This window comes from Tachypleus tridentatus, chromosome 12 (assembly GCF_004210375.1).
Source record: "Tachypleus tridentatus isolate NWPU-2018 chromosome 12, ASM421037v1, whole genome shotgun sequence".
NCBI lineage: Eukaryota > Metazoa > Arthropoda > Merostomata > Xiphosura > Limulidae > Tachypleus > Tachypleus tridentatus.
In genome coordinates, this window is record NC_134836.1 from 6,647,365 (window position 1) to 6,673,781 (window position 26,417).

Genomic DNA, 26,417 nt, shown 5'->3' on the forward strand with positions numbered 1-26,417 from the left:
GTTTAGCTTTACGTGGACATACTGATATGGAGGGGAACTTCCTGCAGTTAATGAAGCTCCTGGAAGAGGAAGATCCTGAGTTGACGGCCTACTTGTCAAAGAAAACCACATTCACATCACCCCAGGCTCAGAATGAAATAATGGAGATGTTTAGCCGTCAAATACTGAGGAACATAACACACGAAGTGCAGCAAAGTAAAATCTTTGCATTAATGGTTGATGGCACTCAAGATGTTACAGGTGCCGAACAGGAAGCAATATGTGTACGATACGTAGATGAGAACCTTGACGTCCATGAGACATTTCTTTGTTTGTACAGTGTTTCCAATACCACTGGTGAAATAATATTCTCGACTACACTTGATGTACTGACTAGAATCAATTTACCACTCTCAGGATTAAGAGCACAAACTTATGATAGAGACGCTTACATGAGTGATGCGTACAGTGGATGCCAGGCAAAAATAAAAGAGAAGCAACCGTCAGCTTTGTTTTTTTCACTGCGGAGTACACAAGGCTAATTTAATAATGCAACATGCAGTTGAAGCTTGTGAATGTGTTCCAGTGGGTACATGAACTTGATGTCTTGCTTCAGAGGTCAGGCAAATACAAGACAATCTTTGAAAATATTGTATCGTCAGACAGCCACAATAGTCCAGTTAAATACATCCGCCCACTGTGTCCAACACGCTGGTTGTGCCGCCTATCTGCAATTACATGTGCTAATGATCACTACAGTGGCATTGTTGATTCTTTGTCTGAATTAGCAAATGAAAAATCAGATGTAGCAGTGAAAGCACGAGGTCTGATGGACAGATTTAACAAAGGAAAGACAGTTTTAGGATTGTTGATGGCTCAGCATCCATTAGCTGCATTAGAGGAACTAAACCGTGCATTCCAAGCAAAATCAGCGACAGTATCTGGCATGATTAAAGCATCTGCAATGACAGTTGAGCAATTGCGGTTATTGTGAACAAAGGAAATTACAACAAGATATTTGATTAAGCTGAGAAAAAGGTAACTTCCCTATATCTGGTGCCTATTGAACTACCACGCATTCGCAGACCCCCGAAAAGGATCACAGGTGATGGCTCAGCCCACCATTCTGCAAACGCTAGAGATTACTACAGAAGCCAATATTTTGAATTTGTGGACATAGTCATAGAACATCTGACCACTAGATTCAGTGCAGACAACAATGACTTGAGGCAATATCTGGCACTTGAGAACATGATCACATTTTGCAAGATTGGCAACTCGGTTATAAACTTCTATCCAGAAATCTCTGCACAACGGCTCGAGTTTCAGTTGCCCATGTTCAAAGGAACAACAAAAGCAGTATCTCTGAAAGGTGCAAAGGATGCTTACTGTAAAATGCATGAAACAAGCCAGCAGATGTTTAGTGGAGTGTTTCTTCTCAAAATTTTCCTTGTGTGTCCAGTATCCAGCTGCGAATTGTAAACGCAGCTTTTCTGCATTAAGACGGTTGAAGACGTGGTTGAGGTCAACTATGTCTCAGTGCCGCCTCAACCATGTGGCAGTTTGTCACACTCACCAAGATGAGGTTGACAAGATAAATATAGAAGAGCTTATGAAAGAATTCATAAACAGATCATCACAAAGGAGATCTACGTTTGGGAACATGTAGACAAGAGGACTAAATGAATCTTACTTCAATGAAAAGTATGAATAATTATGTGCTACATTGTATTGATGTGTAATTTTCAAGAGTTCGCAAAGACATGTTAATTATTTTTTATCAAACAATATGAACAGTTTTTCGGTAGATATAAACTTATCAAGGGTAATTACTAATTTTATTAATATTTGAAAACGTAATTCATGCAATGAAATTTATTAATAACCTTGTCAAGTATAATGGCCATCTTTTATACAGTGCAGTGTGCAGGAATAAATTCATGTGGCAGTTAATTTATGACACATTTGTCTTTATTCTATTAACATTTTGAAAACTGTTCACAACAACTCTCTTATACAAACCTACATGGAAACCTTGAAGTATCGTGGCAACAAGATTACGCTGTGACTGCATGTTTGCAACTTTCAGGTTCACATAATCAGAGATTACCAATTTGCAAATTGAACAGTCCACATAGATTATTGCAAAAATCACTTATATTATGTGTAAAAGATTTACCGCTATTCGTTTATTTTAGTGCCTACATTTGTTTCATTATAGTTTTCTTTTTTGCCTGTGACATACGTTCTTAACTGTGTATTGCGCAAGTCCCGCTTGTTGTCGAAACTTGTAGAGAATTATTGAAAGCGGGAAGTAAAAATTTGTTTAGGAAAATACGCTAGAATATTGTTGCAAGCGAACTTTAGTGAAAATTCTAGAGTCTCCCGTGATTTGTACAAAAGTAACGCGCCGAAAGGAAAATATTACCGGACAGCTACTTAAGAAGCTATAATTGTAATTAACGTCTCTTTATCGTAAAACTACCGAATTTAACCAGGAACTTTATAGATTTCTAACATTAAAAACCGTTCAACTTAAGTGAATTACTTCAGACATTATTAATTTTACGGAGACATTGAATATCTTCGCTGGAAGGAATTATCTTGTAACCGGTGTGAGGCCATTCAAGAAAGGATAGCTATCTAACTTAAGCGTGGTGTGACAATATAAACTCAGGATTAATTTTTTCCCCATGGACTTGGATCATGAATAAAATATTCAGTTCTATGTAAATCACTATTTGTAATAACTATTAGTAACAACCGTAATTATAAGTTGTATTGTTTTTATGTTTGTATCTTAAAATGTATTTGTATTTATAAAAAATTGTGTGTATTAATCTTGTTGGCACAAATTTAATACATATTAACAATTAATTAACTACTAAGTTCAAATTAAAAAATCCGGTATTTGAGATAGTAATAGTTTACGTGCATAACGTAATAAATCGGAGACTCATCAGAAATAAAATAATACGTAACATATCCCATACATATGAGAAATTTCTAAGAGATAGCACGGAAATATAACTTTAACATAATGCCTTTAGGTTCGTTCTCACCCTTGAGATGAAGATTAAACATGTGATAAGGAAATTATATAATAATCCACCCCACCATGGAACACTTGCCCAGCATTTTACATCGGTAAAACAGGGCGTAACTTGAAGATCAGGTTAAAAGAACACCAAAATTCCCCTTCCCAAGTCCATGAGCATGTTAATAAAAAACAGCTTTTCTTAACAAAATAGCACACTACTAAAACATGAGCCTGAAACTAACAGAAGGAAAATCGAAGAAGCTTTATTAATAAAATCAGACAATCCCACAATTAACAAATACCCAGACGTATCTCTATACGTCTTTGACTGCTAATTTACCTAACATTTCTAATCTTATGCAAATATTTTGTACAATACATCCCATAGTTGTGTATATTTATTCAGTTTTATTTTCTGTTTAACCATAAGTAAATAAACTCTCAATACACGCAAATTAACATGTATCATAGGTACATAAGTACCGCTTTCGATACTAGAAATTTAAATACATTGTTAAATTGTTGATTTAAGTACTAAAACGTTATTTGAGACTGAAACTTGTGTATTTGAGACTGATCGTACCAGGGATAAAAAACCTTTTACCTTACAAAAACAGATGTTAATGTTTGTTAAAACCGTAACGTGTTATAAAAGTTTTAAAAAATAGCATGTAAAACGACAGTTAAATATAAAAAACACCACCTAAACCGACCGTTAGCTGTGGAAAACATCCCAGCAATATAGAAAACATCTAAACTGAAGAAAACATTTAAAACGTTAGTTACGTATATAAATCATGCAGAACTACATAAAAACCACGTAAAACGAGCTCTAAGTACATAAAATGTGCAAAACAATAGTTAGCTGTAAAAACACCTAAATGACTAATACTACTACAAATTTACACCATGTAATATAGAAAACCTTTTAAACAATAGTTAGCCATTGGAATCACATAAAATAATAATTTGCTTTAGAAAACATATCAAATAATATAAAAAATACATAAAACGACGTTCGACATAAAATGATCATTAGTTACAGAAAATATGCCGAATGATAGTTAGCTTTAGAATACAAAGTAAATGACACGTAGAACGAAAATTGTTTGTACGAATCAAACAAAACAATATAGAAAGCATTCCAAATGACAATGACATCGAACACATATAAAAATATGTTTATCTATCAAAAACATTTCAAATGGTAGTTTGCTATAAAAACGAGTAAAATGATGGTTATTTATGAAAAAACGTAATGAACTTTAGAAAAAAAATCCAAACAATATAGAATACATGCAGAACTGTAACTAGCTCCTAGAATATCCACAAGGCCCGGAATGGCCAAGCGTATTAAGGCGTGCGATTCGTAATCTGAGGGTCGCGGGTTCGCATTCCCGTCGCGCCAAATATGCTCGCCCTTTCAGCCGTGGGGGCGTTATAATGTGACGGTCAATCCCACTATTCGTTGGTAAAAGAGTAGCCCAAGAGTTGGCGGTGGGTGGTGATGACTAGCTGCCTTCCCTCTAGTCTTACACTGTTAAATTAGGGAAGGCAAGCACAGATAGCCCTCGAGTAGCTTTGTGCGAAATTCAAAAACAAACAAAAACAAACCATAATCAGTTAAAGAAAACATTGAAAACGATACCTTGCAAAGAAAGCAAGCAAAATAATAAATAAAATACGATGAAAGTCTGAAAAGCACATAGTTAACTACAGGAAACACATAAACCGATAGTTAGCTGTGGAAAATATATTAAATAATACAGAAATCATCTAAAACCATAGGTAGCTAAAGAAAAAATACTGAACAGTCCTAACTCGGGTTTCACTACAAATATTCAAATGCTTAAATTTTATGTAGCTCTCTATCCATGGAAGATTGGGTTTTTTTTATTTCTCGCAAAGCTACACTAGGGTTATCCATGGAAGAAACACTACATTCTATGTTTTCTCACGATTAATTTCAAAGAATATTAGCTTATCTTCGTAAGACAAATGAAAACATGAGCGAGGTACACTTGCTTAAAAAATATATTTGAAAACATTAGAAACAGAAAGGTTTTTGCTGAAGACTTATGGAGGTCCAAGATCATAGAAAATAAGAGCTTTAAAAGCTCCCGCTGAAAATTGAGGAAAACTAAAGTTGCACAGAAATTCGAGCTTCTAGGGTAAACTCAAACTTAAACTTCTAATTAGTTTTGAGTTTGTAGCATTCCCAAGTTACATACTAACCTTACTTGGTCTGTTGGACATAACTAAACTCAGCGCATGATTTGCGCACCTATTCAGTGAAAAACAGTTCAACGGTTAGAAACTCATTATTTCATTACCTGACTAAATCCAAAAAGGAAAAGGGGGTACTGTGAAAAACAATATTATTTTTAAAAGTTAATTTTTGACTAAAGATATGGAAGACATAGCACATCAACACATTAAAATTCTACCTAACTTACAAACCATATGTTGAAAACATATTATACTCCCAGATAAAATATTGAGTAAACTGTATAAAGTTACAAAACTGCATAATTCAAACCTCCGAAAGTACAGTCGCCCTCCCAGCCGTGGGAGCGTTATAATGTGACGGTCAATCCCACTATCGTTGGTAAAAGAGTAGCCCAAGAGTTGGTAGTGGGTGGTGATGACTAGCTGCCTTCCCTCTAGTCTTACACTGCTAAATTAGGAACGGCTAGCACAGATAGCCCTCGAGTAGCTTTGTGCGAAATTCCAAACAAAATTCCGAAAATACTGTTCAGAACAAATAACAGTGCAGATAGAGCTGTTGAAAAATGATGTGGACCATACGATTTCAATACTGGATATACTGTAAACTTTTATGCTGTAATTGTAGATAAAGTAAACGGTGGAACCAAGTAATTGTTTTATTAGAAAATGCAAAAAAATCTATGAATATCTATTGTCACAACAATAACATCGTAATTTCATTAACTTATTCAAACAAAGAAACAAAACAGTAATTAAGAAATTGTTTGATACTGCAATAAATAACATATTAAGATTAATATTCTAAAAAAGTACTACTTTTCACAAAATCCATAAAAATAAACGAACAAATTATACTTGAACGGCTCAATCCTTCCTGTGGCCACATTAGCCAAATTCCTAGGAATTATACGTAATTCTAAACTAATCTGAAATACACATGTACTAGAAATTAAATCAAAAGCCTGGCGAAATATCCCAGAAGTTTGATTGGTAAAGACAGAGGAGTTCTCGACACAAAATATACTACGAATATTCAAAACATATATATCAGACCAGTAATAGAATACGTTTGTCCGACATGGATATTTAAAAAGGATTTTTATAGATGTCTATTGTGAATTATGCGTAAGTGATGGAACAGTCTATGAGTATTTGACTTTAAACTCAACTGAGCTAAAAGAATTCACAATCAACATTTCATCAGTTGGAAACCTATCAAAAAACATAGTTTAACATAAAATAGTCCAAGTTTAAGTAGCTGAAATTAGTGTCATAGAGAGAAGATATTTTAAGATCAAAATACAGAACACATGTAGTTGAGAACGCAACTACATCAGATAAATTTGAATATATTATAGTTTGTTTGGGGCGAGTCACGCGATTTTTTTCTAACAGATTAAAGATGTCTTTTTTCTTACTTTAATAATGTATTTCAAGAACATAATTGAGCGTATTAACGAAAATGTTAACATTGTCAGAGTTGGAAGAAGAGATCAAAATGCACCCGACTCTTTCAGATTCACAATCGGTTTGTTTGTTTTTAATTAAACAAAAAGCTATACTTGTTTGTTTTTTGTTTGTTTTTGAATTTCGCGCAAAGCTACACGAGGGCTATCAGCGCTAGCCGTCCCTAATTTAGCAGTGTAAAACTAGAGGAAAGGCAGCTAGTCATCACCACTCACTGCTAACTCTTGCGCTACTCTTTTACCAACGAATAGTAGGATTGACCGTAATATTATAACGCCCTAACGGCTGAAAGAGCGAACATGTTTGGTGCGACGGGAATTTAGTGCCGCGACCCTCAGATCACGATTCGAACGCCTTTACCCACCATGCCGGGTCTCAAAGCTATAGAATGGACATTCTGTGTTCTGCCAACAACGGGTATTGAAACCTTGTTTCTAGAGAGTGGAGTCCAGAGACATGCCGCTACGTCACTGGGGAGAAGGTGGGGTTTCGTAATCGAATTTAAATACTGACAAAGATAAATGCACTTTTTCATAATGCTAATAACAACTAACGAAAGAGAATTACAAAAACAATATTTTCTCTTTTTTACTGTTATTTTTTGTTTCGTTTAAAATTTATTCATTATTATTAAACAATAGAAATTTAAAGTCCGTCTTGGTGGCGTATTTTCATGATGTAGGAGTATCGTGTATTCGAAATAATTAAGTTATTAAGTTGTTACAGCGAATGATATTTTACTAAAAGTTTTTAGTGAGAAAGTATCAATAAATAGATAGCTCAGAATCTAATGATTAAAACTATTCAGGTATGGCTACACTGTTGAGTAGTGACAAGAGTCATTGTTGATGTAGAAAAATTAATAATATTAAGTCTATAGTAACTTAGCCAAAACTATACCACTGCTAGTAGTTAGAACTTTACTGGTGGTTGTAAAATGATAATAATAATTGATATGTTGTTTTGTAAAACTAGGAGTTGTTGATGCAATAAGTTTTATATTTATAATGGAAATAAATCTTCAAATACGTAAGAGCAGAAACATTGAAATCAAGTTTATAATCGTCGAATATCTAAATCGTATAAAATCAAATTAGTTATACTATTCTCTTGTTTTGAAATTACGTGGTTAAATAAACCAATACTTTTCGTGTGCTGTTTTAGTCTACATTCCAAAATTCTTGCTCTGTTGATAGCCTAAACGGTAAAATCTGGCTCAATATTAGGTCCCCCTCTTTAGTGAAACCAAGCTTATTAATATTATTACTATATAAGTACATACATCAAAATAAATCGAACGCTTTTACAGCAAAAGTAAAACGACACCCTCTAATTATCTAATATAACATGCCAGTGTCAATAAATCTGTATGGAAGCTCTGAAGGTATAAACATTCATAACAGAAAGTAGATTCCAGCATGACTTCTTCACTAAATATTGGTGCTGGTAGCACATCTCAAACAATGATATAAACATATGGAAACAGTTAAGTTTGTTTTTTTTAAATACCATTTGATAAGGTGATAAACTGCAAAAAACAGGCAGTGAATAGCATTATTTAAAAAATACAGAATCTGTCTCATAGGTTGAAATCTAATACATTAATAATAAACATTTTAAAATTTTTACCTTCATGTCATCAATATGCATATATATTTTCTCAAGTTCATTTTAACCATAATTTGTTTTGTTCTATATATTGAGATAAAAAATTAAATTATTGTTCTTGATATCTGGAGGGCCAAGTGTGAAGCCATAAGATAATATTTATCATTTATAAATTATGGTAATGTGGGATAGATATGGGAAGTTTATAAAAATGAGTTTCTTTTAATTCAAGAGAGACATTTCTAAAACAATGGAGGGGGTAACACAGAAGATCAAATGTAAAGGAAAAAATTCTACAAGTTTAAGTGTAGTTGAGATAGAATGAAATACTTGCAGATTTATAGGAAGAAATTCGGAAATTGAAAAGGACTTATAAGAAACAGTTGGAAAATAATGTTAAAACTAGCATAAAAAAAGTTTTGTAAATTTACCAAAGGGAAGTTTTGTTAATCTGCTATCTTGTTTCAAATATGTTATTTCTTATCAGGACAAAGGAAAAGTTGTGTACTTGAAGTAGTTAAAAGTTCAAAAAGCCTTTGATATGGCTCTACATAAAATATTGGTTAAGGAAATCACATTAGTAAGGGTTGACAAAAAGACTGGTTTAACTAATTGGAGTATAAAGTGTTTGGATGATAAATGGCAAAAGCAATGGATTTCAGTTAAACTGGACTTTCATGATTAGTGGAGTACCTCAAGGATCTGTGTTTGAGCTTGATTTTTTGCTTACTAATATCAGAGATGTTGGTAGGGGCATAATGAATAAGTTTAGTAAAATTTACTGATGCAAGTAAACTCTTGGATATTTTAAACTGTATTGAGAATGTTGAAGAATTATAAAATTATTTGTTAGGTCGAACGATAACCTTTAATTACTGTAAGTATGATGTATTGCATTAAAAGTCTGGGCTACGTTATAGATCGTACATTTGACAAAAATAGGATATAACGCTGTGACTGATAAAATGGATCTTGGCACGATAATAGATAAGCCAATCAAGTGCTCCTATAGTAGTAAAGCTTATATAAATTTAGGGTGTACTTAGGGATTTGGTAACAAGTTATGAAAGTACTTAATAAGAGTCACTAGTTGAGGCTCTTTTATTATTATTTTATATATTTTACTTCATTATCTATGAAAAAATATTGACTTACTAGAAAGGGTCTCTCAAGAGGGCTACTAGAGTTATTCAAGAGATGGAAGGTATTACAGGGATATGTCAAGACGTTTTATGCTTTTTGTTGAGAAAAGAATGGGAAGCGGTGGACTTCTTAATTTCTGTATGCCATGCTCTGAAGATATGGAAGAGGGCTTAAATATATGAAAAGGAGATGACATGCTAGATACTAGTTGTGATTAAGATAGTTTAATTTTTTAATATATTAATTTACTTATGGCCTTAAGTTTCTATCGTCAGTAGTAGAGAACAGCATTTTACAGGAATTTAAGAGGAGAATCAATATTTTTTGAGATGTAAAGAGTGAGTGTATAGAATAAATGTTCTCTTACTGTCTATAGATTATTATGTTTGAGAGATATGGAGTTGGTGTACTTACGTTTTCAAATATTTTTTTATGAGGTGCCACACAAAAGGTTATTTAAGAAAATCTCACCAGTTGTGGTCAGAGAAAGACAAATTGGGTTGTAGGGTGGTTGGATGAGAGTCAGTGAAAAACTAGTAGTAGTGGAGTTCAGTCAAACCATACCTTGTTACTGGTGGATGGTGGTTGGAAATAAAGTCAAATTTTTTAATACCCAAATACAGAGTAAAGTAATACAACAAAAATATTTTAAAGTTAATTATTTATTGCAATAATGGCATGATATATGGTATGTAACATTTTATGAAAACAAATTTATATATAGTTATCATATAAGTGAAAGGATTAATTCAGTAATTTGGCTTCAATTAACTTAAAAATAATTTAAACAAATTGTCAAATTGTGACTTTTCTTCCTACGTTTGGTGGAATGTGCCAGAGATTAGTGTTTGAGCCTTTATTCTTTATTACTTGCATTGTCTGGAACATAATTAGTAACATTTGCTTATTACATTAAACTTGTGACTCTTTCTAACCATATTTAGAATTTTGAGGTACTACTGAATAACTTGGGTAAGCTGAAGTTGAACTACTATTTAACAAATGACCTAAGAAAGAATATTGACTTTTGGAAAGATTAAGAGGAAGGCTGCTAAGATAAATCTGGGGATGGAAAGATTATCTTATTGGGATAAGTTTAAAATCTCTGACTTTTTTTTTTCTTAAGGGCAAGAAATAATCATATTGAAGTTTCAAGGTTACTTGGAATTGTGGGATGATAGCATAAAGACCTACTTTCTTTGTGCTGTATTCTTAAAACAGTATTACAAAAGGACTTAATGCTTTGAGAAGACAAATATTCTCCTAAGACTGTTCTGATAATTAATGAACTAGAGGGTGTTAATATTGTTTACTTGAATTTTATAATGTTCTCTGGGGTTACAGTACTCTTACTTCCATATGCTGTAGCTTTTATTTTCCTAAGAACAGAAACTTTACATAGAAGCCTAATAAAGTTTTAAGCTTTTAGTATAACAGTAAATAAAATTTGCATAAAATATTTTTACATTTTACTTGATAGTACTGAACAGGTACAAGTTTACCCTAAACATTATTTACAATAATTTCATAAGAGAATGTAAATTTATATATCTTGATAATTTACTATAAAATAGTATATGAAAATCTTAGCATGAAAATTGCCAAAGTTAATATTTGATTATTGTTGGTATTTGTAGCTACAAAATGAGGCAGAAATCTCACATAGAAGAGGAAGGTAACTTTCAGTGTTTGTGTTGTCATGTCAGAACTGGATCGATAATTCTAGGAATTTGGCACTTGGTAAGGAAAGCTTATAAACACTGGATGTGTTGATATATATTTTTAAGCTAATAAGATAATGAATTTTTTCCTTTCCTGCAATCAAGGATTGAACATGCATCTATAAGTAAACTAGTTTCCTTGTTTTTCATATTTAGGCTGAACATCTAGGAATATTTTGTATTTTATTCTGTATTTGAATAGTTCACTAACTTTTTTATGAGCATTAGGCATATCTATGACAAGGTAATTTTTTAGAGGAATTCTAATGCTGGTTCAAGAACTTTCACTATTTCATTACTAATAGGGGGTTTTAGTTATTTTAAAATAATGAAAATAAAAAAAAAGTTCATACATTAATGGATTTCACAACTGCAAATTAGTATACTTGTACTGAAAGTTCAATGATGAAATTCATAATTAATGAAAAGCAATTTGAAATCATATTTGTAAACAAACCTTTCACTTCATGCAACCTTCTCATTGGAACAAAGTTTACAAAATGTCAGGGATTTCTATCACATTATCACTTTACCTACTAATCTGATACTGTGTAACACCTATGTCAAAACAAGATAAAATGTAATTGTAATAAAGCCTATCTGTTTCAGACTCGTACATGTGTATTCATATCCAGGGGCATAGATTTTTTACACTCAATGGGGGGGATGATTTTTGCAACCACTTATGTAGACTGTTCAATTTGCAAATTGATAATCTCTGATTACGTGAACCTGAAAGCTGTAAACATGCAGTCACAGAGTAATCTTGTTGCCACAATACTTGCATGTATACTTAGGCCTACTTACTGATACTTACAAACTATCGCTTAGATCGAAAAGATGAGAAGCACGCCTATGTTAAAGATGTACATTTCAGCTACTGAAAAAGCCTACATCTAGACCTAATTAAGTAATTTGATTGGTAAGAACAAGAGAATCACAAGAACAAACACACAATTTGTGGGCCTGTGATGCAATAAAACAATTCAACAGACCAAACTGTAGGGGGGGATGATTGTATGCACCATACCCTCCACCTAAAATGAAGGGGGGATGTATCCCACTCATCCCCCCAGGATCTACATCCCTATTCATATTATATAGGTAAATTAAATGAAAATTGTCAACAACTGAATGTCTTAATGAAGAATGAATTTACCTATGTACCTATAAAAGAAGAGATGTTGTGATTGAATTGGTTGTAAACTGAAATACCATGATTGACAAATACTTTTCAGTTGTAACTTTTACCTGTTCTACATTATGTCATGGTGTACTTGACACATTGTTCATACAACTTTTAACATAGATTATTGTAGCACATGTTCTTTTGCTTTAGCCAAACCCAGTGATGTGACATGTAGGAAACTTTTGTCAAGACAACATAGTCTTTTTATACCTGATATAAGCAGTTGCCCAGACAACACCTATGCCATTTACAATCCCTGTTCATCATTTTGGACTTATCAGTTTTAATTTGGGCTGACACATCTCTGAACCAGTTTACACATTATGTAATACACATCAAAAAGTTTATTGTATGGCCTTGTCTCTAAAGTTTCAATGTCAACAAATAATTTAAAAGTGTTTTAAAGTTTTGTTTGTTTGTTTTTGGATTGTAAATGCTTCTGCATCTAGTGGAACTGACTAAACCAAGGTGGAGCGTGAAGAGAGATATCATTTGATATCTGGTCCAGCACATTTGAATCTATATCCTGCTTTTGATTTTAACATTTGCTGACAAATGTCAGATAACCATTTTATTTATCATGTCAGTGTTCTAAGGCTGATTTACAACTAGTGGAAGTGAGTTGCTTTGAAATAAGTCACGCAAGTTCAGCATGTACTATAGATGTTTTAATTTGTTTGTTTGTTGTGTTTTTTTTTTGGTGTACAATAATTAATATTTTGTTTATCTGAGATTTTGTATTCACATGTTTCTGTGACCAGGAACTATAAACCCTAATACAAAGCATTAAATATCAGCTCTTGCATCTGAAGCCAAAGTTACAAATATTTCTTCTTGTTCTACAAACCTACTCACCATTTCACAGATAGAATCCCATTTAGTTGATTCATCATATTTCAAAGTATAAGTAGGCTTAGAGCATTTTCATCCAAGATCTTCCAAAGGCAGAAACTTTCATGAGAAAAGAAACTACTTTGCAAACACATAGTATTTTATCCTCTGTGCTAAAGCAAGGCCTGGAATAACATCCAAAACATGGATACCATTTTTTTTTTCCTACTATTCAAAGGGAAGAGGCTGTGATTCCTGAAGAAATATAAGGTGGTGTATTTCTACTGTGAGAATATTTTTGCTTTTTTGTACATATAAAACGATGGAAGTTGAGAGTTTTACATTGCAGAAATTTTGGATGGCTTATTTCTACTTTAAGGTTGTATCTAAATATTAAGAGTGAATGCCTTCCACAAATAGCTGCAGACAGCAAAAGACAATAGGAAACACTCAATTTCTAATCTTATATTTCTTAGCTGCTGGCCTGACATTGGTGTCTGGGTTTTGTGTAATAGATTAAATATTCCTACCACATTTGGGTACCATGACTAGAAACATTATCTATTATGAGTTTTAATTATGACAACAAGGATTAATAGTTGAAAAAATTAATTTTGATTTTTGAATCTTTTTGTGATGTTGTAGGTTTATAATAATTTCATCATTATTGTTTTATAGTACTGATTAGAAGAGCATTATTTACAATTAGTTCAGTTCAGTTACAATTATTGCTAATAGGCACTATTAAACAATAAAGAATTTATAGTCACTCAATGCATTTCCTTTTCTGGTTAGTCATCTCTAGTCATAACCGACTAAAGCTTATGGTAGTAGCACCCATAAAACACTGAGGATATCCCATCTATCAAGCAAAATCCAAAACAGTATGGTTAATCAAGTTGACCATCATGGATAGGATAATAAAACTAGAGAGCAGGGACCATTGCTTAAACCCACAAAATTAACTTTACTGCCTTTTGCCATCTGCACCCAGATGTGGGAAGGTATTTTCCCTTTCAAAGTTATATAAGTTTTAAAAGTAGAAACAGAACCTCCCATACAGAACTACATTATAGAATTCACAACCATCACCCTTATAAAGGTCTTTAAAAATGAATTTGAAAGTGAAGAAACTTGTTCATAACTTGTCAAAAATTTATTCAGGTATAGCATAGGAAAGCTGGGCCTGTCTCAGTACTACATTTTCCTGAGTCCCCCGATAGTACAGCTGTAAGTCTCTGGATTTAAAATGCTAAAATCAGGGGTTCAGTTCCCTTCAGTGGGCTCATCAGATAGCCTGATGTGGCTTTATTATAAAAAAACACACACATGCATTTTCCTATGCTATGCTCAGATAAATCTTTCATAATTTATAAGTGAGTTTCTTGCTTTCATTTTTTTAAGATCTTTATAACTGTGGTGGTTGGGAGTCCTATAATATAGAAATTTTGGGTGGTTCTATTTCTACTTAAATAATTTTAATAATAACTACCTCTCCAGTAGAAGCTTATGTTAATATCATCAAGCTTTAATCCATTATGAATATATGTTATATATATTTAAGGTCAACAAGGGACTTGTTAACCCATCTATACCATCCCATTCACTAAACTAAATTCTAAAAATAAATTGCCCAAAACCAGCACATATCATTCAAATTCTATCAAACCTTACTCTAAACTTCTTAAATTTACTACATCCAACAGATTCTCTCTAACACTTTGTTTTTCTGGAGCAAATAGCTTCATAGATATTTTTTGAACACTATCTGGCTTAATTTACATTTTCCTCACATTATTTCTTTTATTAAGTACCAGTGTAAATACTTTAGTTATTAGGTTAATGTATTCTTGTTGACTATGTTAGTGTGTGTATTCTAAACCAATTTTAGCATAAATGTTTAACCTATATAAATTTTTGTTGCTAAGCAACAATATATTAAAGTAATTGTTGGAATGCATAGTTACCAAAATGCACTGGCCTTCTCATATATTAGAAGTTGTTATGTAAGGAACCACTTTTTTATGTGCTGTTTTACTAGTTTGCCTCATTAATAATATTTGCATGAGCATACGTGCACACATTTAAGCATGCACATCTCTTGTAATTTCTATTTCTGATACAAGGAACAACTTCTTTCCTGTGGGTTTTTCCCTAAATTACTTCCTTAAAAATATCCACATGTATGCATGCATGTATATAAGTGATAATATCTAGGTGCACACCCTCAGGATTCACATAGTGTGGTTGGACACTTTCAGGTTTTTAGATATTTTGTTCTTGGAGCTGTGGTGGTCACCTACACAAACATTTCTGGCTGGCTGGCTGGTTGTGATTTCTATTTATAATGTAAGGAAACACTTCTTTCTATGTGATTTTTTTGCTAGCTTGCCTCATTAAAAAAATGTGCATGCACATATAGATAAGTAAAGATACAAGGTGCACACCCTCAGGGACCACTTCTATGTGTGCAAAATTTCTGGTTTCTAGGTTTTTTGCTCTTGGAGTTATGGTGGTCATATATTATTTTATATGTGTTTTTTTTGTTTGCTTACCTCATAAAAAGTTGAGTTTGTGCATGCACTTGGTTAACTAATAAGACCCAGGTGTACACCCTAAGGGTCCACATAATATGGATGCAAAATTTCAAGTTTCTAGGTTTTTTTTTCATGTTGTACTTATAATGGGCACACATGCATACAGACCCACAGGCACACACTTTTTGTTATTATTATAAATGTTCTTAATACATATTTACTAATTGGCCTATAGGATTCTACTTTTCATCAGGTAAAAATTCAAAATAGCTCCTGGTTTGCAATTTAGCATTTTTATTTCTCATAAATAAGTCAGATTACATACATGCCTATAATTGCACAAGCATAGTATGAAAATATTTCACCTATTGTAACACCATCTTTTATAAGTAAACGTGGGCTGATAGTGATCAACCTAATTAGTCAGTGTAATTGATTGCCTAACTGATGAACATTCATTCATCCAAGACGCTGGTTCCCAACCAGCTAGTTCACACAAATTTCACTTGACCTGTTTAAAAAATATAAAAGTTGTAAAACATTATACTTCAGTAGGTATATTTTAAAACATATTTTGTAGAAGTCCAGCTGCTATTTCCCCATGGACTGGAACTTGTATGGACCAGTGGTCATGAAACATTAACCTAAGATAATTGATTAATCAAAGTTCTGATTAAATAAATTAATAATATGAAAGTAATGAACTAACTGATATCAGGACTTTTAATTATTACCGAGTTTGGTTATTCTGACTATAGATGTAATCATGATATTATCTATTACTATTTCTGTTGTTATGACTACACTATGGATGTGTTCTGCCTCACAAATATGAGAGTGTGACCTAATGACTGTTGGTTACATAACTAGCTACATTAATGCTTATTTTTATTTTACCTTGTACGTTAAAATTATAGTATATCTTAAACTTAACTTGCTTAGATAACCAGTTTTATACTAAAGGAGTATTGCTTTGATAAAAATTTATGGCAAGTAAATATTTATTATTACTTATTTGCCCAAGAAAACTTTCATTGCTGAATAAATTGCTTATTTATCTGTGTTTGTCAGGAGTTACTAGACATGGTCTGATGAAAACCTAACAGAAAGTAATAGAATTAATTCTTCAACCTATTTACACCAACAAGACTCATATTTAATTAACATAACATAAAATACAAGGACAGCAAGGGACCTATTAGTCCCAGTGTTGCTTCTAGGATGTGTTGCTTCTGGAGCAAAATAATGATTTACCTGTGTACTAGTTCATAAAAGAAGATGTACGTATTTTAATTTTTTATGTGTGCCTGCCCTTCAAAACTTAATATGAATGACTGTAACAATACATTATATTGTAACTGGAAAATTTCAGACAGTAATTACCTCATTTAGATGTATGATTAGTTGCATTATGATGTCATTTGGTTTTTGCAGGAGAGTCATTTAACATTACAGGATATCATTAATTTAAAATGGCAGAAAAATGAAAGATATTAAGATGTTCAAAAAGGTGTTAATTTAAAAATAAAAATATATTTACATTTTTTATCAAAATGATCCAAATATAGAAATAAATAAAGGGAAAAAGTGCAGAGAAAATGACTGCAGTATAACTTTTGTCAGTGAATGCACAGATGTTTCAAAGAAAGTAGATTAATCAATCAGATTTAGCTTGCATATTGCATTTTACATGCACAGTACACAAATTGCAATGATTCAATCTACTGTTTTTTCAAATAAAAGTTGCTTGATCATGCTATGCTTTTATGACTCACAAAGTTTACACCTACTTCATTACATAGATGACCCATTTTCTGGAAGTCAGTGGGAGTTTTGATGCACTTAAGAAAAATCCTAGAAGCAACACTGCAGTTTGCCTAGGTCATCCTATCTATTAAATTGAATTAGATTTTAACTAAAAATCAAACATAGCACTTGGCATTCAAATATATATCAAGCTTTCCCTTAGATTCCCTTAGATTTACTGTATCCACCACATTCAAAGGCAATCCATTCCAAAGGCGAGTCATCTTGCTTTTTTTAAATAAAACTCTTAGCTGAAGATGAGTCCTACCTTACCAAAGTTTATTTTTTGTGTCCTTTAGTCATACCGTTCTGACCACTAAGCAAAATAACATGATGCATTGAAAGTATCTATTCCCTTAACAATGTGAAACATTGTTTAACTCTTATATTTTCTAGGTAAGACAGTTTTCAAGATTTAAACCAACACTTCTATGATGATTTGTCCTTCCCGGGTGTTATCTTAGTAGCCCTGCTTTGAACTCTTTCCAACAATTCAGTGTTCTTTCTAAGGTCAGGACCCAAAAAGTGAACACATTTACTCCAAATATGGCCTTATATTTAATACATCTACAGATACAACCTCAATCGTATTTGCCATACCATTAGCAACAGTATATTGTTTGGATGGCTTAAGAAACTGATCAACTATAGCATCAAGTTCCTTTTTTTACCTAAAATTCTCCATTAAAAAGTATATATATATAATTCAAATTATGATAACCCACATGGCACTATCTTGTATTTGTCATAATTAAAAGCTTTCTGTCATTTATTTGGCAAACTAACAAAATTATCTGAATCCTTTAAAGCAACAACATCCACTTCATAGCCAGCATCATTGAAAACCTTAATATCATCTATAAATACAAACAGCTTATTAACATTGTAACTAGCTGTAGCAAGATAGAAAGCACCAAAGGAAGACAAAAGTTTAGCTGTCATCAGTGTTTAGTACAGTAAGCTTTAATTTGTTTGACTTATTTCACAGCATGCACAGTATATTTCTGTAGTTTCTTCCAATGTGCTAATAAACGTAAACATATTAATCATTTTGATATACTCGTTTTAAACTTCCATCATGTATCAACAATTCACTTAAAAAACTTGTGATAATTTTGTGCTTATATTTATTTAAAGTTAATTTGTATTTATATTTCTCATAATAATGGTAAAATTAGAAGAAGATTCCAAAAGATTTGAAATTATTATTTTTTCATACTATCGTTATTTGAACACTTCTTACAATTCAATTTCCACTTTATGAATGATTTTAAATTCTACAAAAATGTTTAGTATTATCACAAGTATTCTTGTCAAATAGTTGAACTTTCTGCATTTGTCTAAGAGCAACATAAATGTTTTTTGTTACCACACTCTATGTAAATAATTTTTACTTATTTAATTACATGAAGTCTGAAGAACAATTATTTTTTATTAAATTATTGTATTTGGTTTTAATAGTCTTGCAGAGATTGGTATTAAAAAAGAACAGTTTTCAGTTTGTTACAAGTTTCATATTGCACTGTCTAAATGATATATTGTTATTACCACAACTTAGGACTTTTAAAACTTAATTATGAATTGTTATACCTGAATATATCTATCATATTAAAGAGAGGTTTGTGCTCATGAGGAATTATTGGAGGGAAGGAAAACAAAAGGGTTGGAGAAGGATGTGAATGATAAACTAAAAATGGTAACAGTTATTGGTTATTCTTTGACAAGGCCTGTGGGGTAAATAGTGAGAAAAGATTTAGATTATGCTATCCAGAGACAGAGGTGGAGTATATAACTGACAAGAACTGATGACATAATAAAGGGGCTGATAATGATCCAGTTTTTTTGTGAATGTAGGGCTAATAGTGTAGAGAAAGGTAGATTGGAGGAGCTAACTAATAAGTACAAAGGGTTGATTAAGATATTTGAAGAAAAGGGCCATAACCTAATGGTGTAATGGTGTTTGGGATACTGTCAAGAATTAATTGCGAGGATGAAATTATAAGTAGATCACTATAGCTGAATACTAGCCTTAGGTTAATAAGTAAGGATGAGCACATCAGCTGGTTTGACTTGTGGGATAAATGTAATGAGAGAAGGGAATTTTGTTTTGACTGGATGATTAACATTTAAATAGAGTAAGGGCTGGCTTCTCTGTAAGGGTTATTATAATACTTGGTTCTAAGGAAAGTTTTGAACTAGGACTAAATAGTGGTGAGTTTTAGGATAAACTAAATGCAAAACAGTGAGTTGTAGAGAAGGTTTAGCAAATGAAATGAGTATATAAGTAGTTTTAAGGGTAGGCTTAATTATTATTATTGTAATACTAGAGGTATAAGAAATAAAATAGATGACTTTAGAGTGCTGGTAGGAACGAGAGATTTTGATATAATGGGAATACCTAAGATACAGTGAAATGTAGACAATTTTAATGAGAGAAATATCTTTGAAATACAGGGTTATAGGTTATTTAGTAGAGATCGAGAACTAAAGAAAGGGTGAGGAATGGTTTTATATGTAAAATGTGAGTTAAGTGGAGGATATTAAAGATTATAGCAAGGAAGTTTATTCCATTTGAGATTCTATTAGCAGATATAAAGTCAAAAGGTTTTTAATGATAATTTTTTATACCATTTGATGATACTGATAAAATTTATTAAACATAACACTAAAATTAAGAGTTCAGATGTTAGGCCATAATTACAGGTTATTTTAGTTTCAGGCATAGAGATTGGGAAGTTTTAAGTTGTACCATGAAAGAAAGAGAATTTTTTTTAAACTATTCAAGATTATTTTTCTTTACCAATTGGTCAAGGAATCTACTAGAAACTACTATTTTACATTTATAGTTGAATTCTAACACAGAAATGGATGTGAGAGGGAAAAGTAAAGAACATCTGGGTACAACTGATTATTGTTGTACTAGGTTTGATGTTCTGCTGCAAATAGATACAAGAATAATGATATTTTGGTGACAAATGTTAAAAAAACCAACAAATTTTGAAGCAATGCAACAAGATTTACTTTTTGTGAATTGAGCAGCTTAGTTATTTGGAAAACAGACCAAATGTGGACAATTTTTAAATATTCAAGATAAATACTCCTTATAGAAAGATAAAGATGGCTGCAAGTAAAAACCAGATATGGCTCACATAGGTATAAGGGTTAAAAATTAAAGAAAAGCATCAAAATTTCAGAAATTTAAATTGATTGGTATGATGGGGGATTTAGAAGATCAAGAAAGTTGGTCAATAGGAAATTATGATACCAAAAAGGATGTGTAAAATTAATAGTAAGGATTTCTTTAAATACATTAAGGGTAAACACCAAGGTTAGGGTGGCAGAAGGATCTTTGAGGGGTGATAAAAGAAGACACATATCTGATGATGAGATGACCAAGCTATTAAATTCTACTTTTTCTTTTTTGTTTTTACTTATGAAGGTTTGAGCAACATTCCTCTTCATGAACAGTTGATAGATGGAAATAAGGTGATCACATTAAATCTGAGCTTATTAAAAAAATTGGAACCTTAAAGAATGATAAGACTCTTGGGCTAGATAATATTTTCACAAGAGCTTTGAAGGAGGATAATGATTGAATATGTGAGTCATTTGCTACCATTTTTTGGAAGTCTTTGAATAATGGGCAAGTGCTAGAGGAATTGAAATTGGCTAATGTTACTCATCTATTTGAGAGAGGTGATAAAAATTCTCATTAACTATAGGCATATTAGTGTAACATCAGTTCTGATAAAAGATACTTTGCAAAGTCATTTAACAAAGTTTTACTTTTATTGGATGGTCAAAATTGGAAAATCTTGTGTTATAAATCTTTAAACATTTTTTGAAAAGGTTACTGCTTATGTAAATAAGAGTAAGAGTGTATATTTGATATAACTGGATTTTCAGAAAACATTTGAAAAGAACAATATAAAAGGGTTATAAAATATTTATAGCTGTGAGGGATAAGTTAACTAATTGAATAGAAGAGTGGCTGGATGGAAGAAAGCAGAGGGTTGTTATAAATGGGGTGTTAATCAAACTAGATTAATGTCACCAGTGGGGAATCTCAAGGAAGAGTCTTTGGACCTTTCTCTTTTGATTTACATCAATGACATGGATGAAAGAATTGTCAATAAATTACTTAAATTTACTGATGATATTAGAGTCTTGTGTTACTGTCTGTGAAGAGGATGCTGCTGCTTTACAGAAGGATCTGGATCATTTAGTGAGTTGGGCAAATGTGTAGCAAATGAAAGACAATGCATATGGGTTATCATAATTTTAATTATTAGTATAATTTGAATAGAAATAAACTTAACAATGCTATGAGAGAAAGTTATCTTGGTGTAACAGTTGATCAGTCTCTTAAAACAAATAAATCACAAATGTGTTTTAATTATAAATGCAAAATAATGCATATGGGTTATCATACAGGGTGTTCAGAAAGTCACTGTGCAGTTTTGTATGTTAATAAATATATAAGTGCACAATGACTTTCCAAACACCCTGTAGTTTTAATTATAAGTATAATTTGGATTGTGATAATTTTAACAGTGATATTGATGTATTGGTTGAGAGGCTCTTAAACCATCCAAGCAGTATACTGGTTATATTTACAGAAATATCAAATACAAGTTCAAAGAAGTTGTAATTTCATTATATAGGTCACTGGTTAAGCCACATTTGGAGTACTCTGTTCAGTCTTTGGCTTTTACCTCAGGAAGGACATGGAATTGTTGGAAATGGTTCAGAGGAGGGTTATTAAAATAGTACTTGGGATGTATGGGTTGTCATACGAGAAAAGGTTAAGACCTCTGGAACTGTTTTCTCTTGAAAAAAAAGAAAGTTAGTGGGATCTAATAGTAGATGTTTAAGGAACTGATAGTATTGATACATCTTTCTTTTTTTTTTGTCTTACTTAATGGTTGGATGAAGGGACAAAAGTATACATTTTGACATGGTAGGAGCCATCTTCAGTTAAGAATTTTAGTTTTCTAACAAGATGGTTGACATTTAGAATATTTTACCTTTGGATCTTGTGGAGGCAATAAATTTAAGTAAGTTTAAAAAAACTTTGTGACTATAAGAATGATGAGGGTTTTGAAGCCTTTTTATTTTATCTATTTTTAAAATAATTTGTAGTTTAGAAGATGGAATAGCTGAGATGAACCAATATGTCCTTTTTATTCCTATACCTTGTGTTAAAAAAGGCCAAAAATAAAAATAGCCTGATGTGAGAATTATTGATTAGTTAAATGTAATAGATTAAAGAACCCAATGATTAACTGATTAGCAAATTCCACAAATTGTCTAACTCTACTATTAACATTACTCATTCATTTATCACACAACAATTATTTGAGAAATCCAAAATTATTCTTTGGTTTATTTTAATATAGTTTTCCTACATACCTCTAAACATTTACTCCCTTTTCTAATACACAAATAAAAAGAAATTAAAGAATATATATAGTTTCCTTTGAACTTTGAAAATTATGAAACTGTTACAGAACTGATCATGAAAAAGAACTACTGCATAGTAATACTTCTGATATATTTAATATGTATACAATATTAATAGTAAATTGAACAACAATATTGCAATATTGTTCATCCTTCCCCTACTAATGCATGGTTTTATTATACTCCTAAAGTACAAGGAAACAAGAAATGTTGTATTTAAATAATATACCATCTATGTGAATTGATTGAAGCAACTCAGAACATTTTATTAAATACGAGAAGCTGTGTGGTGGTTATATTAATGAAGAAACATTATTATTTTGGTATAAAAGTTTCTTAAAATGAATAATTACAACAAATATTAGTTCCGTTTGCAAAATTATTTGATTTATTAAAGCTAAAAATTAAAAATTGTTTAGATTAATTGAAATATTTTATACTGTCTGGGAAGTTCATCCATTCTGTCTCTACTAATTTTCTATTCAGAATGGTACGTATCTTGGTGCACCACTAAAAAGTGTTATCCCACTTGCAGTTGTGATGGAATTTCCTGCACATGCCACAGGCCTTCAGTGAATTTCCACCTCTGTTCATCTTTACATGTATTGTGCCAGCCTGTGATGTAATTATCATAATGCCATAACCCTCCAACAGTAGAAAGGAAGCATGACCTTCATGTATAGTAATCCCTGTGAGCACTAGCACATGATCAGAAGCTAATTTATTCCTCAGAACAGCTTATGTTTGGGTGTTTTTTGTCCTTTTTTTTGGCTTATAATGAACTTAACCATCTGCATTTTCTTCCTTAGTGTTTGTTATACTGCTTATGTCCTTGTTGCACTTTATTTCCATCCACCTGATCATAAATTTGTTTTCTTAACTCACTTTCTTAACCCCTATAAGCTCTAAATACACTTAGATAATATCTTTATGTGACGGTTCTTGTATTTCTTTCTCTGGCAAGAAATTTTGATATTGTGGATGATTTGATTTCTACAACCTTGCTGAGTTGTGATGAACCGTAGTACACCAGCAAGTTCATTAATAATGTTTCCTTTTGCTTATTTCTTCTCAGTTCAAGCCCTTAATCATTTTGTTTCTTTGCCTCCTGTCAAACCTTCCTCACTTGTGGATGATTTTAGCCAGCTTTACTATCTCTAACCTATGTTTCTGACTCTTCATCCCCCAATAAGAAAAGGTACTTTCTCTTTTTCTTCTGTTAGAATAAATCACATATGTGATATTCTGTCTTTTCTTACCAGTACTTCATAATGTCTTTTTGGTTGTTTTACTTTATGTGCTCCTTATTTCTCTCTTTTGTCCTTCATCATTCTTGTCCTATTCAGTTTTTTAATAACTCTTTTGTGGCCTCAGGCCTTTACCTTTTTAAATTTTATGGTCCCAAATCTCTCATGTCCTTTCTTTCTGCATGTAGTACTCTTTTTTTTTTTGTGTGATTTTGTTCCAACTACCTGTATGTTTGCCTTTACCTTACACCTTTATCTCCATCCTTCACTTCCTATACAAGGATCTTCTTTACATTCCCAGTAGTCTTGGTGGGTACACCTGTGTTTTTCATTTCTTCCTTTCCTTTCTGTTTTGATTTTTTTTTTTTTTTTGTTTAAGGATATTCTCAGTTGGATAATCATATCCATTCTTTTTGTATATGAGATGTTTGTATTGTCCATTTGGCTTTGTCTTTTGTGGTATTTCCTAACATCTGGAATCCCAGGCTTAGATTGAACATTTGTAATCTTCTATTGTTTCCTTGATTTTCTGACCATTTGGCCCTCTGTCTGCCACTCATCCTCAGGAGTCACATTGGGCTGCACCTCTCCTTTTTCTTGATTTTTCACATCTGTTTATTATAACCATTTTCTACATGGCTACCATTGCAACTCGCAGTAGTAACTGTTCTTTGGAACCTGTCCTGGACTCTTTTACCATTGGTACTTTGCCACTTTATCCACCTGTCTTCTTCCTTCTTCACAAACCTTGGAGTTCTGCACATTATTTATCATTGTTTTATTCTCCTCTAACATGTTCCACCTTTCTTCTCATTGTTCTCTTTCCTGTTATTTTCCTACTGATCATGTGCATCTTCAGAACATGATATCCTCTTTATTGGTACTAAGAGCTATGGAGCCTTTCTCCCAACTCTTTCAGGGCTTTTTTTTTTTTTTTTTATTGTCACCACTTTCTCATTATTCCTCAATTCTGGTTGAACATCTTTCTCAGTCTGCACTGGACACTTTCATCAAGGTTATGTTTAACCAAGGTAGATGTTTCAAATGTTTTCCCTCATTTCCATTATTATTTGCTCACCTGATTTTTCTTGGCCCTGATTCAACAGAAATCATTGATTCTATCTCCATTCTTCTTCTGGAAGAAGCATTTTGCCTGGTGTGGCTAGTCTAACATTTAGTGTTTGTTTTGACTCCTATTCAGTTTTTTTATCCATATGAGGGATTTTCCTTGCATATTGTGTTGGATGTACTTCACTCTTTCCCTTGCATATTTATAATATGGAGATTTTGATATCAAGAAACTTTTGCATTGGGGATTCTTATTTCCATATGAGCCATTTTTCCTCTTGTTTATGCACATGTCCACTTCTGTGGGTTTTAAGTTATCATTGGAACATATCTTATGATCTCTTTTCCACTCTTGTGCCTCTACCTCCCATTTTTGTAGTGGCTCATCATTCCAACACAGCCCAAATTATACCACTCCTCTCTATCAGCTCAATTTGCATCCTTACCATGATGCCTTTCTATTTCTGGTCAGGGGCCATTATCAACACCACTACACTAAAGAGACTAGTCTTCAGTGAAGCATTTTCTACATATTTCTAAAGGTAACTGCAGCTTATTGAGCTTCAGTTGTGGTTGTCCAGTCATCTTGTCAGGGAATGAGCCTATGATCATTTTCTAGTTCTCATGGGATGACAGTCATCATCTTATGATGGTCTACTTGCAAAATATCACAGTTGTTGCTTATGTTAATTGTCAGTGAGACATCTACCCTTGGGATCTGTAACGTGTTTTGCTCTGAACTTTGAATCTTATAAGTTCTAGGAAATTTTTCTGTAGTGTAGCCCTTTATCAGTGGAAGTGGGCTGGGTACTGTCATTGGTCTCTACACCATGTGGTTGTTTCTGCACTGTTTACAAAAAAAGAAAAGGCATGTATAATCCTGCCCTTACATTAGGCTCACATTTGTTGTTTTTCTTTGAAGTAACTTGTTAAACTATCTCTTGGTGGGGACCAAACTTCAGATGATTTTGAATGATAACAGGGGTCCACACACACACTCCACTGTTCTCTTAAAGGATACTCCTCCCACCAGTTCTTCTGTTGGAGAATGCTTACCTCCACAGTTTCAAGTCTGTCAGGGATGATTAT

General features: G+C 32.4%; 1 protein-coding gene across 3 annotated transcripts in view; it reads left to right on the top strand.

Moving 5' to 3' along the window:
* Positions 1 to 7,035: 7,035 nt before the first annotated feature.
* LOC143233414 (lysosomal-associated transmembrane protein 4A-like) overlaps positions 7,036 to 26,417 on the top strand; it is a 40,355-nt gene continuing 20,973 nt past the window's right edge. Inside the window, exons 1-2 of one of the 3 annotated variants that reach the window (XM_076469629.1) lie at positions 7,036 to 7,196; positions 11,104 to 11,206. In XM_076469629.1, coding sequence (XP_076325744.1) covers positions 7,081 to 7,196; positions 11,104 to 11,206 — 219 coding nt within the window. In that variant the 5' untranslated portion in view covers positions 7,036 to 7,080. Of the gene's footprint in view, positions 7,197 to 7,364; positions 7,524 to 11,103; positions 11,207 to 26,417 lie in introns of those variants that run through there. The other 2 variants (XM_076469627.1, XM_076469628.1) reach the window with 2 other exon arrangements.